Source organism: Scyliorhinus canicula, chromosome 2, assembly GCF_902713615.1.
Source record: "Scyliorhinus canicula chromosome 2, sScyCan1.1, whole genome shotgun sequence".
Lineage (NCBI taxonomy): Eukaryota > Metazoa > Chordata > Chondrichthyes > Carcharhiniformes > Scyliorhinidae > Scyliorhinus > Scyliorhinus canicula.
In genome coordinates this window covers 220,021,999-220,035,096 of record NC_052147.1, presented here as the reverse complement: position 1 = coordinate 220,035,096, position 13,098 = coordinate 220,021,999, and the positions used below count along the sequence as shown (strand labels likewise).

General features: G+C 49.4%; 1 protein-coding gene across 8 annotated transcripts in view; it reads left to right on the top strand.

The window, feature by feature from the left end:
* The window catches only part of LOC119961961 (coiled-coil domain-containing protein 148-like), a 226,336-nt gene that overhangs the window by 195,488 nt on the left and 17,750 nt on the right, over positions 1-13,098 (top strand). For all 8 annotated transcript variants that reach the window (XM_038789596.1, XM_038789599.1, XM_038789597.1 and 5 more), the window contains exon 15: positions 11,969-12,126. In XM_038789596.1, coding sequence (XP_038645524.1) covers positions 11,969-12,115 — 147 coding nt within the window. In that variant the 3' untranslated portion in view covers positions 12,116-12,126. The remainder of the gene's footprint in view (positions 1-11,968; positions 12,127-13,098) is intronic.

The following is a 13,098-nucleotide window of genomic DNA, read 5'->3' as shown; positions in this document are numbered from 1 at the left end:
TTCGAAACCCTACCTTCTCCCACCCACTTTCTGGAAACTACCCTGTCCTGTATCCCCCTTGGTAGTAAAAGCGGGAAGGTTGAGACCTGCCTGCGTAGGAAATCTCGTGCCTGCAGGTATATAAACTTATTTCCACGGGTCAAATCAAATTTCTCCTCCAGCTCCCTCAGGCTGGGAAAGCTCCCCTCTATAAACAGATCGCCCATCCTCTCAATCCCTGCACTTTGCCATCTCCGAAACCCTCCATCCAGCCTCCCTGGGGCAATCCAATGGTTATTGCAGATTGGAGACCAGACCGATGCTCCCTCTGCTCCCACATGTTTCCTCCATTGCCCCTCGACTCTCAGGACCTCCACCACCTCGGGGCTGGTGGAGTACCGTGCCAGCGGGAACAGCAGAGGCGCCGTTACTAATGGCCCGAAGCTCGTTCCCTTCCATGATGCCGCCTCTACTCGCTCCCACATCGACTCCCCCCTTCCCCACCACCCACTTCCTAATCATGGCTATATTTGGCACCCAATAATAATTACTAAAGTTTGGCATCGCCAGCCCGCCCTCCCCCGGCTACGCTCCAGCATACCGCCTCGAATGACACTCACTTATTAATCAGGATCGCGACCCCTCTAGTCTTAGAGTCCAGCCCCGAATGAAATACCTGTCTGACCCATTCCGTCCTTAACCTAATCTGATCGGTTACCCTAAGGTGCATCTCCTGCAACATTGCCACGTCCGCCTTCAATCCCCTCAAATGTGTGAACAAGCGTGCCCTCTTAACCGGCCTATTTAGCCCTCTAATGTTCCATGTGATCAGCCTGGTTGGGGGCTTCTACCCCCCCCCCCCCCCCTCTACGCCAATCAACCATCACCTTTCTTGGGCCAGACCCCAGCTTGCGCCCCACGCATCCGCAGGCCTGCCCCCAGGCAGCCTCCAACCCAACCTCCCTTTTGTCCCCCAGAAAAAGTCCTTCCCCCGTCAGTAGAACAATTCCCCCCTCCCTCCCACCAATGACAGCACTATGCAAACCGCCCCCTTCAACAAGCATAACATCTGCTCACCCCCCACTGCGCTTCCGTGAGCCAGCCCTCCCAGCTAGCTTGGAAGCCGCCGCCCATGGTACCAGACATTTTCCCACCTATTGTTCCCCCCCCCCCCCCCCCCCCCCTCCCCACCTAGACCACACATATGCAAAGGAAAACAATCCTAGCTCAGTTGGCCTAAAGAAACACAAAGGAAATCAAAAATCCCACATCAAAAATTCACACCTCCATCCCCCATCATTGCAAATGCAAACTTTAACTGACATAAATATGCGGCAGCCCCAGGATCAATACAGAAGTCATTACAGATATAGTCCAAAAACGAAAAGTTTTTTAACATGAACGTTGCTGCAAAGTTCAAACACCTCAGTCCACTGCCAGCCCTTTCCTTCTGGCGAAGTTCATCGCTTCCTCGGGCGACTCAAAGTAGAAATGTTGCTCCTCATAAGTGACCCAAAGACGGGCAGTCCAACCTTCACCTTCTTCTTGAAAAGGGTTAACTTTATTTGGTTGCACCCTGCTCTTCTCCTGGTTACGTCTGTGCTCAGATCTTGGTATATACGCAGCTTGCTGTTCTCCCACCTACAGCTCCGTGTCTGCCTGGCCCACCGTAAGATACACTCCTTGTCCAGGTACCTGTGGAATCTCACCACCATCGTCCTCAGGGGAGGGGTCCCCTACACGCGGCTTCCTCGCTAGTGCTCTATAAGCCCTGTCCACCTCCAAGGGTCGGGTGAATGTCCCATCCCCCGTTAGCTTCTCAAACATGCCCGCTATATATGCCCCTGCATCCGCACCTACGGACCCCTCCGGGAGACCAACGATTCTCAAGCTCTGCCGGCGGGATCTATTCTCTAGGTCCTTCACCTTCTCCGGGAGCCTTTTCTGCTGGTCTCTCAGCATCCCCACCTCCATTGCTGTTTGGTGTTCCTCCTGCTCAGTCAGTGCCTTCCCAACTTTCTGGATCGCCTGATCTTGAGCATCCAGCCTATATTACAGCCGAGCGATTGATTCCTTAATCGGGTCCAAGCATTCCTGTTTCTGCTTGTCGATGCCCTCTTGTACGAACTGCACTATCTGCTCCGTCGACTGCTGGGTCGTCGAGCCAGGACTCCGGTCCTCCGCCATGCTTTCTCCCGCTGCAGCTTCAAACCAGGTCTTCTCTGTTTGCCTATTCCTTTCTTTTCCGAACACTCCTGGTCCGCCTCTCCATGCACTGATGTAGGATTCCTCCTCACAATTACGTCCACCATCAATTTTCCAAGTAAAATCTGAAAAACAATCGGGGTAAAGGTCCAAAGGTCCGACCCGAACGGGAGCCACCAAATGTGCAACCTACTCCTTCATAGCCACCACCGGCAGAACTAAAGTTTACATTTTTACGCTGTTCATAAAAATAGGTGAGAAGGTTATAGTTTACATGTTGTTCAACGGTACCACAGTGATTGGCATGTTCCTTCACAGCGCCAGGGTCCCAGGTTTGATTCCCAGCTTGTGTCACTGTCTGTGCCAAGTCTGCATGTTCTCCCTGTGTCTGCGTGGGTTTCCTCCGGGTGCTCCAGTTTTCTCCCACAAGTCCCAAAAGGCGTGCTGTTAGGTGAATTGTGACATTCTGAATTCTCCCTCAGTGTACCTGAACAGGCGTCGGAGTGTAGCGACTAGGGAATTTTCACAGTAATTTCATTGCAGTGTTAATGTAAGCCTACTTGGGACACTAATAAAGATTATTATTATTATTATTTTCGGCACCCCCCTCCACCCCCACTTTGCTCCTCTACCCCCAATTCCCCTCTTTTGTTGTTTCCGGGTCTTATCCTCGGTCCATTCTTTCACAGTGGATAGTTGTTGGTTGTTTGACTGTGGGCAGTGCCCTCCTTCTCCCCTCTCTGTCCTTTGGTCTCCCCTCCCTTCTTTTCCGCTCTTCCCCTCCTGTTATCTTTTGGGGGTTCTTTTTTCGTGTTCGACCCTCTGGTCCCTGTGTCGGTCTCTCTCTGGACTCCCCCTTGGTGTTTCCTCCGGTCTCTCCCCCATTGTTAACCGTCCTCTTGTTCCTATCTGCTTTCTGTTGTCCTGGTGGCTCCTGTGCATGCCCTCCCCCACTCAGTCAGTTGTTGGCTCTGAACAGGTCTTGGAACAGCTTGGTGAATGGCCCCCATGCTTTATGGAAGCCATCTCCAGATTCTCGGATGGTATACCTGAACTTCTCCAGGTGGAGAAATTCCGATAAGTCTGCCAGCCAGTTTGCATCTGTGGGTGGTGCTGCTGATCGCCAGCCGAGCAGGATTCTCCGGCGGGCGATTAGGGAAGCAAAAATAAGGGTGTTAGCCCTCTTCCCCATATTATCTTCTGGCTGGTCCGATACCCCAAAGAGTGCCACTCTCGGGCATGGCTCCACATTCACCCCCACAACCTTGGACATTGCCTCAAAGAAGGCTGGCCAGAATCCAACAAGTCTGGGCATGCCCAGAACATGTGTGCGTGGTTGGTCGGGCCTCCCTGGTACCGTTCACATTTGTCCTCCACCTTTGCGAAGAACCTGCTCATTGGGTTCTTGTCAGATGTGCTCTGTGCACCACTTTTATCTGCATGAGGCTTAGCCCTGCGCAGGGGGAGGTGGAGTTGGCCCTGTTCTGTGCTTTGCTTCAGAGTCCCCAGCCTACTCCCATCCCCAGCTCTTTCTCCCATTTTTTCCCTGTTTCGTCCAGTGGACTGTGTCCTTTCTCCAAAGTTGTCCATATATATCCCCCCAGATCTCCTTTTCCAGACTGTCTGCATCCAGTAATTCCTCCAACATTTTCTCTCTCAGGACCCTTGGATACCTGGCCATCTCCTTGCAGAGAAAGGTTTTGATTTGCAGATGTCGGAGTTAGAACATAAGAACTAGGAGCAGGAGTAGGCCATCTGGCCCCTCGAGCCTGCTCCGCCATTCAATTAGATCATGGCTGATCTTTTGTGGACTCAGCTCCACTTTCCGGCCCGAACACCATAACCCTTAATCCCTTTATTCTTCAAAAAACTATCTATCTTTACCTTAAAAACATGTAATGAAGGAGCCTCAACTGCTTCACTGGGCAAAGAATTCCATAGATTCACAACCCTTTGGGTGAAGAAGTTCCTCCTAAACTCAGTCCTAAATCTACTTCCCCTTATTTTGAGGCTATGCCCCCTAGTTCTGCTGTCACCCGCCAGTGGAAACAACCTGCCCGCATTTATCCTATCTATTCCCTTCATAATTTTAAATGTTTCTATAAGATCCCCCCTCATCCTTCTATATTCCAACGAGTACAGTCCCAGTCTACTCAACCTCTCCTCATAATCCAACCCCTTCAGCTCTGGGATTAACCTAGTGAATCTCCTCTGCACACCCTCCAGCGCCAGTACGTCCTTTCTCAAGTAAGGAGACCAAAACTGAACACAATACTCCAGGTGTGGCCGCACCAACACCTTATACAATTGCAACATAACCTCCCTAGTCTTAAACTCCATCCCTCTAGCAATGAAGGACAAAATTCCATTTGCCTTCTTAATCACCTGTTGCACTTGTAAACCAACCTTCTGTGACTCATGCACTAGCACACCCAAGTCTCTCTGCACAGCGGCATGCTTTAATATTTTATCGTTTAAATAATAATCCCGTTTGCTGTTATTCCTACCAAAATGGATAACCTCACATTTGTCAACATTGTATTCCATCTGCCAGACCCGAGCCCATTCACTTAACCTATCCAAATCCCTCTGCAGACTTCCAGTATCCTCTGCACATTTCGCTTTACCACTCATCTTAGTGTCATCTGCAAACTTGGACACATTGCCCTTGGTCCCCAACTCCAAATCATCAATGTAAATTGTGAACAATTGTGGGCCCAACACGGATCCCTGAGGGACACCACTAGCTACTGATTGCCAACCAGAGAAACACCCATTTATCCCAACTCTTTGCTTTCTATTAATTAACCAATCCTCTATCCATGCTACTACTTTACCCTTAATGCCATGCATCTTTATCTTATGCAGCAACCTTTTGTGTGGCACCTTGTCAAAGGCTTTCTGGAAATCCAGATATACCACATCCATCGGCTCCCCATTATCTACTGCACTGGTAATGTCCTCAAAAAATTCCACTAAATTAGTTAGGCATGACCTGCCTTTTACGAACCCATGCTGTGTCTGCCCAATGGGACAATTTCGATCCAGATGCCTCGCAATTTCTTCCTTGATGATAGATTCCAGCATCTTCCCTATTACCGAAGTTAAACTCACTGGCCTATAATTTCCTGCTTTCTGCCTACCTCCTTTTTTAAACAGTGGCGTCACGTTTGCTAATTTCCAATCCACCGGGACCACCCCAGAGTCTAGTGAATTTCGGTAAATTATCACTAGTGCATCTGCAATTTCCCTAGCCATCTCTTTTAGCACTCTGGGATGCATTCCATCAGGGCCAGGAGACTTGTCTACCTTTAGCCCCATTAGCTTGCCCATCACTACCTCCTTAGTGATAGCAATCCTCTCAAGGTCCTCACCTGTCATAGCCTCATTTCTATCAGTCGCTGGCATGTTATTTGTGTCTGTCTGTTCGGTAGTTCCAGTCTCTCCGTCAGCTCTTTTAGGGTCAGCAGTCTGTCCCCTGTGTAAAGTCCCTAACCTTCAGTGTCTCCCCCTTCCTCATCCTGTTTCCACCTCTTAAAGGTGGCGTCTAGCATGGCTGGTGGAAACCTGTGGTTGCCGTAGATGGGGGTCATGGTGGACACCTTAGTCAGACTGAATTGCTGCCTCATCAGGTTCCAGGTTCTTAGTGTTGCTACCCCCACACACACAAACACTAAAAACCTCCTTCCAGTAATCCTCCAGCTTTGGACAGGACCAAAACATATGAACGTGACTTGTTTGTTTCCTCCCCCTCCTCCTCTCCACCCCCCCCCCCCAAAACCTCCCCACAATGTTCACACACATCTTCTACCCCCTCAAAGAGCCGCTCATCCTCGGCCTTGTGAGGTGTGCTCTATATAATCACCTTCAGCTGTATCAGCCCCAACCTCACGCACGAGGTGGAGGTGTTCACTCTCCGGTGCACCTCACACCAGAACCCCTCCTCCATACCTATAAAATAAATCATTATTTAATTTACAGTGCAGAAGGAGGTCATTCGGCCGATCGAGTCTGCACCGGCCCTTACACAGAGCACCCTACAGAAGCCCACAAATCTACCCTATCCCCGTAACTCAGTAACCCCCACTTAACGTTTTTTGGACACTAAGGGCAATTTAGCACGGCCAATTCACCTAACCCGCACATCTTTGGACTGTAGGAGGAAACCGCAGCACCCGGAGAAAACCCACGCAGACACGGGGAGAACGTGCAGACTCAGCACAAACAGTGACCCAGCCAGGAATGGAACCTGGGACCCTGGAGTAGTGAGGCAATTGTGCTAACCACTGTGCTAACATGCTGCCCTACCTCTCTCCCAACTCTTCCTCCCACTTTGCTTTGATCCCTTCCAGTGGTGCCTTCTCCTCTTCCAAAATTGCCCCGTAAACCGCCGACACTACCCCCTTCTCCAGTTCCCCAGTCGTCAGCATCTCCTCCAGCAATGTGGAGGCCGGCTCCACCGGGAAGCTCTGTATCTCCTTCCTGACAAAATCTCGAACCTGCATGTATCTAAATATTTCCCCCTGCTCCAGTCCATACTTCGCACCCAGCTCCTTCGATCCTACAGACCGACCGCCAAGAAACAAATCTTTTAGTGTCTTAATCCCCTTCTCCTCCCATTTCCGAAAATTTCCGTCCCACTTCCCTGGCTCAAATCTGTGGTTCCCCCGAATCGGCATTTCCCTGGACCCTACCCCCAACCCGTAATGTTGGCAAAACTGCCTCCAAATTCTCACTGAAGCTATTATTACCGGACTCCCTGAGAATTTCCCCAGGGCCATCGGGAGCAGAGCTGTTGCGAGCGCCTTCAATCCCGACCCCCTACACAAACTGTCCTCCATGCTGACCCACTCGGAATCAACCCCTGTGACCCAGCTCCGCACCTTCTCCACATTCGCCGTCCAGTAATAATACATCAGGTTCATAAGACCCAAACCCTCTGCCTGCCTTCCCCTTTGTAGCAGTACCTTTCCACCTTCCCTCCCCACATGAACGAGGTAATCATTCCTTCAATCTCTCTAAAAAATGCCTGTGGCAGGAAAACCAATGTGGCGGCCAGAATTGCACACAGTACTCCAGCTGTGGCCTCACCAAAGTTCTGTATAGCTCCATCATGACCTCCCTGCTTTTGTAATTTATGATAAAAGCGAATGTCCCATATGCTTTTTTGTCCGCCCTATTAACCTGCCCTTCTGCCTTCAGAGATCTACGGACAAACATCAAGGTCCTTTTTCTTCGGAACTTCCCAGTGTCAGACCTTTCCTTGTCAAAATATTCCTTCCAGAGTATATCACCTCACACTTTTCTATCTGTCACTTATCCGTCCATTAATCACCTGACCAATCTTTGTGTCATCTGCAAACTTACTGATCCTACCGCCCCCCTCCAGATAGTCATCTATGTCATTTATATAATTGACAAACAATAGGGAGCCCAGCATGGATCCCTGTGGTACGACACTAGTCACTGGCTTCCAGACACTAAAGCAGCTGTCTATCATCACCCTCTATCTCCTACCTCTAAGCCAATCATGAATCCACCTCATCAAATAACCCTGTATCCCATGTGCATTTGCCTGTCTGGTCCTCTGCGACCACCTGTGTGGTTCTCCAGTCTCTCGGCCAGGACTTTTGTGAGTATTTTGCGACCACATCGAGCAGTGAGGCGAGAGCCAGCGCAAACTGTTTGTAGAAGTGCGACAGGAACCCATCGGGTCCCAAAGGCTTCCCTGCCTGCATGAAGTTGATGCCCTCCATGAGCTCTCCCAGTTCTATCGGTGCTTCCAGCTCCCCCGTTTCGTCTCCTACGACTGGCATGTCCAGTCCGTCGAGGAATTGATTCATCCATGAGTCCCCATCGGGGGGCTTGGAGGTGTACAGTATCTGGTAGAAGGCTTTGAACGTTTTGTTGACCTTTTTTGGTTCAGCTACCTGTCCATCTCTGCTAACCTTCACCTGGGCTATTTCTCTTGTCGCTGCCTGCTTTCTCAGCTGGTGAGCCAGCAGGCGGCTAGTCTGCTCTCCGCGCTCATAAAAGGTCCCCCGTGTCTGGCGGAGCTGTACATTGCTTTCCTGGTGGATAGCAGGTTAAAGTCCATTTGTGGCTTTTTCCTGTCCACTAGAAGCTCTACATTCGGGACCTCAGAGTATCTTCCGTCCACCTCCAGTATGGAGTCGAGCAGTTGTTGCCTTGTCACCCTCTCTTCCATATCTCAAAGAGCCTTTTAGTTATAATTTCTCCCCTAATCATAGCCTTCAGTGCCTCCTAGAACGCAGAAGGTGAGATCCATATTCCGGTTGTTCGGGACACACTGGCCTATGACCTGTGATGTTTTCTGGCAGAAGACCTTGTCCAACCTCCATGTGTGGGCGTTGGGCATAGCCCATCTCCAACCTCACATCCATGTAATGTGGAGCGCGGTCGGATATTACGATCGCAGAGTATTCCGTTCTGACCATGTCGGGGATTTCCACCATGGTCTTCTTTATGAATTCCATGTCGTCCCAGTTGGGCACGTACATGTTTACCAGGATAAAAGCAAATTACTGTGGATGCTGGAATCTGAAACAAAGAGAAAATGCTGGAAAATCTCAGCAGGTCTGGCAGCATATGTAGGGAGAGAAAAAAGCGAACGTTTTGAGTCCGATGACTCTGTCAAAGCTAACAGACAGAGAAAGTGGGAAATATTTATACTGTGGAGTGAGAATGAAAGATGTGTCATAGACACAGAAACCCAGGGAAACCGGGTACAAATGGCCACAGAAACCAAGGGGAAAGAGTGCTAATGGCAGTCCCAAAGAGAACAAACACTAATCATTGCCTTTTTAGCTGCTTCCCCCTTCTCTGTATGCGCACTCGAAATAAACTCACCCCTGATCACCGCCTTCTGCGCTTCCCACACTACGGAGGCGGAAACCATCCTATTTAGCTCCACACAATTTCGTATAGCCACCCCTATCCTTTTGCAGACCCCCTTATCAGCAAACAACCCAACATCTAACCTCCACTGCGGCCACTGGGAACCCTCTCTTTCCATGCACAAGTCCACCAGGTGCAGTGTGTGGTCTGAGACCAGGATAGCCGAATATTCTGTCCCAACCACCCCTGCCAGCAACCTCTTATCCAGCACAAAAATTTGATCTGAGAATACACCCAGTGAACATGCGAAAAGAACGAGAATTCCTTTGCCCTCTCAAACCGCCGCGGGTCCACCCATCCCATTCAAAAGAAAGAACAAAGAAAGTGAAGTGGATAGAGTGGTGGAGAGAGGTGGGGGGGTGGTTTCACATTTGTCCCATAAATCCTAGCAGTTCCCTCACCATCGCCGACACCTTAAGGGACCTAGGACACAACCAATCTACCGTTGAATCAAAACGCGTATTGAAATCCCTCCGCATAATCAACCGGTCCGGAGCCTTCACCAACATCTTCTTCACAAATTGTACATCGTCCCAGTTGGGGCCACATATATTCACCAACATCATGGGTGCCTCCTCCAACTTCCTGCTCACCATGACAAATCTGCCTCCAGGCTGCTCCACAATGCTACCAGCTGAAGACGGCACCTTCTTACTAACCAGCACCACTACCCCCTCATCTTCATATCCAACTCTGAATGAAACACCTGCCCCATCCGACCCTTGCTCAACTTTGTTTGATCTGCAACTTTTAAATGAGTCCCTTGCATGAACACCATGTCTGCCTTCAAGCTCTTAAAGTGCGCAAAGAGTGATCAAAGCTCTTGACTGGCCCATTCAGTCCCCCAGTGTTCCAGGTGATCAGCCTTGTTGGAGGACTCATGGCTCCCACCCCATCCCGATCAGCTGTATCTGCTGTTTAATGAGCTCCTCCAGGCCCACGCCCCACCCACCTCCATAGCCGCCACGCCCCCTTAACCAACTGTGCCACACCAACACCTTCCATGCCCTCCCCAACTCAAACACCAAATGTCCCACCAACCCAACTCTACGATCTCCCCCAGTCACATACAAAGAAAACCATAGCCTCCCAACCCACTCCCCCGCCTCTCTCCACCACTCTACCCACTTCACTTTCGCGAACTAGCCTACCTACTAGCAGAGTGACCCCCAACCCAAGGCAACAGCCTCTTCCCTCCCAAACCCTCCATGCATCCCCTCTGCTCCACCCAACCTCTGTGCCCTCTTGTCCTCCTTCACCTCCTTCATTGCCCCCTCCCCATACCCCCCTCCCCCCCAACGCTCCCACCAATTAATATACATCAAACATTGTTCCCAAAGCTGAGGGGATAAGAAGTTACAACAGTTCTACCTTAACGCAGGTAACTAACTAAACCCAATAGATGATATAAACAAAGCCAAACATAATAAACAGGCACAAACATAATAGTTCCCTTACCTCCCTGAGTGCAGAACATCCTATCCGCTTCACAGATGTATCCACCCAAGTTGCAACATTCTCATAAGTACTCCAATTCATGGTCACTTAGGAACTTACTCACCTCTGGTGTATCAAAATAATGTTCCTGTCGCTCATATGTGACCCAGAATCGAACAGGATACAGCACCCCAGACCAGACTTTATTGCTGAATAGGGCCGCCTTGACCCTACTGAACCCAACCCACCGCTTGGCCAGCTCTGCTCCCACGTCCTGTTAGATGCGAACTGCATGCCCTTCCCAGGTATACTCTCTCGTCTCCTTGACCATATCCAAGTAGCAGTGTAGCCTACAACGATCGACTTTGACAGCTCTCCTGCTTTTGACCTCCTCTGCGACCTGTGCGCCGGATCCACTTCAGGAAGCCGGTCAAAGATTTCCCCCCCCCCCCCCCCCCCAACCAGCTTCTTGAATATCTGAGCTGCGTATTTTGTGGTCTACATTCCCTCGATCCCTTTAGGCAGCCCCATGATCCTGAGATTCTGCCGCCTTGAGCAATTCTCCAAGTTGTCCAGCTTCCTCCGCAACTTCTTCTGGTCCTCCGCCATAATCAACATTTCAGCCTCCAATGAGGCCAACCGACCCTCATGGTCGAACACCGACTCCTCCACCTTCTAGAGTGACGTATTCTGCGCCTCCAGCCTCTGCTCTACATGCTGTAGGGCAGTCCGGGTTGGCTCTGCTACCTTAGTCAAGTCTCAGAGGCCTCCTTCCTCTGCTGCTGAAATGTAGCCATCAAAAACTCCTCTAGTTGGCCATTGTGCAGGCAGCGACGCCACAGAGCTCTCCGCCATCTTTTCCTCTGTCGCACCACGAGAGCACTCCTGGTCTGATCGTTGCCCTTATTGCACTCGTCAATTGGTAGGGCTTAGACATTCCCTGCAGGAGACTCACTGGCTCTCACTGTTCCTACATTTCCCACCTGCGTAACACCCAGCAAAATGGGGTAAAGGACCAAAAAGTCCAACTTCGGGCAGGAGCCACCTAATGTGCGATCACTCACTCCATGGCCGCCACCGGAGGTCGAGATATGCATATAATCACATAATTGTCACCTGATACTTGCAAAAATATTATTAGAATCTAACAGCTTCCTACATTATGCAGACCATATTATTATCACTCAACATGCACCCTCTGATACCTGCCTAAACAGCCTTCTTTATTATAAAGCACCCAGAAATGCCTGTACCAGAACAAGCACCGATAATTTTGTCTGAGTGAGCTGCTCTCATACTGACACCTCAGATACTGCCAGTATCTCATCCCATGGATTTCTGACTCAAATAAAGTTTTGTCACTAAAGTTCGAACAATCATATTTAACTTTTGAACATAAAAAACTGTACACACATTTCTTTCTGAGCAGGTAGTAGCTGACCCTCGTGTTCGAATTGAACAAGCATTACGAGAAGCAGGACTGCACAATACGTTTTATGCAAGAGAGGTTTTATCAAAGATACCTCCAGCGAGACCGCCAAGGAGAGATATGGAATCTACTCTTTTTAAGGACTGACTTTACTCAAGGTTTGCAATATTTTTTAACACAGTTATTTTATCATGTAAAGTAGCGCCTAGTTTATGTCTTCCAGTTATCTGCAACAGGTAAAACGGGCGAGGTAAGGGTAAGGATTGACACATGGAATTGTGACATAGCAGCCATCATGGAGATGTGGTTGAGGGAGGTAGCAGGATTGGTAGTTAAACATCCCGGCATATGGAATCTTCAGGCGATACAGAGGAGGGGGTTAAAGCGGAGGAGGCGTTGCATTGTTAGTTAAGGAGTCAGTTACTGCAGTAGGAGAGATGATATCATGAAGGGGGCATCAAAGTTTAGGAATAAAAAATTGACAGCCTCATTGCTAGGTGTTTTTTGTAGAGCCCCCCAGAGAGTCAGCGGGAAATTGAGGAGCAAATATGTGCGCAATTCGCAGAGGTATGTAAAAATAATAATATGGTCATTATATTAGATGATTTGAACTTTACCAACATTAATTGGGATAGTCATCGTGTTAAAGACTTAGATGAAGTGGCGTTCTTAAAACGTATGCAGGAGAGCTCTGAGCTCAATATGTAGAGGGTCCAACAAGGGACAGTGCAGTGTTGGACCTAATTCTGGTGAATTAAACCAGACAGGTGGTTGATGTGTTGGTGGGGGAGCACTTTAGGATTGTGATCACAACATGATACAATTTACGTTTGTTATGGACAAAGAAATAGACAAGTTGCAAAAAAAGCTTTTGGATTGCGGGGGAGATAGATTTTAGTAAAATATCTGGGCAAGGTAGACTGGAAATAGGTACTTGTGGGAAAATGTACAGAAGAGCAGTGGAAATGGAAAAAGGAAATGGCGAGGGTACAGGCCAATATGTTCCCTCTAGGGTATTGGGAAAGAATAACAAGCCCAGAGAACTATGGATGACCAGAGACATTCAAGAAAAGATGAGAAGGAAAAGCGAAGCTTTTAGCACGTACAAGGGGAGCAAATCAATGGAAGCA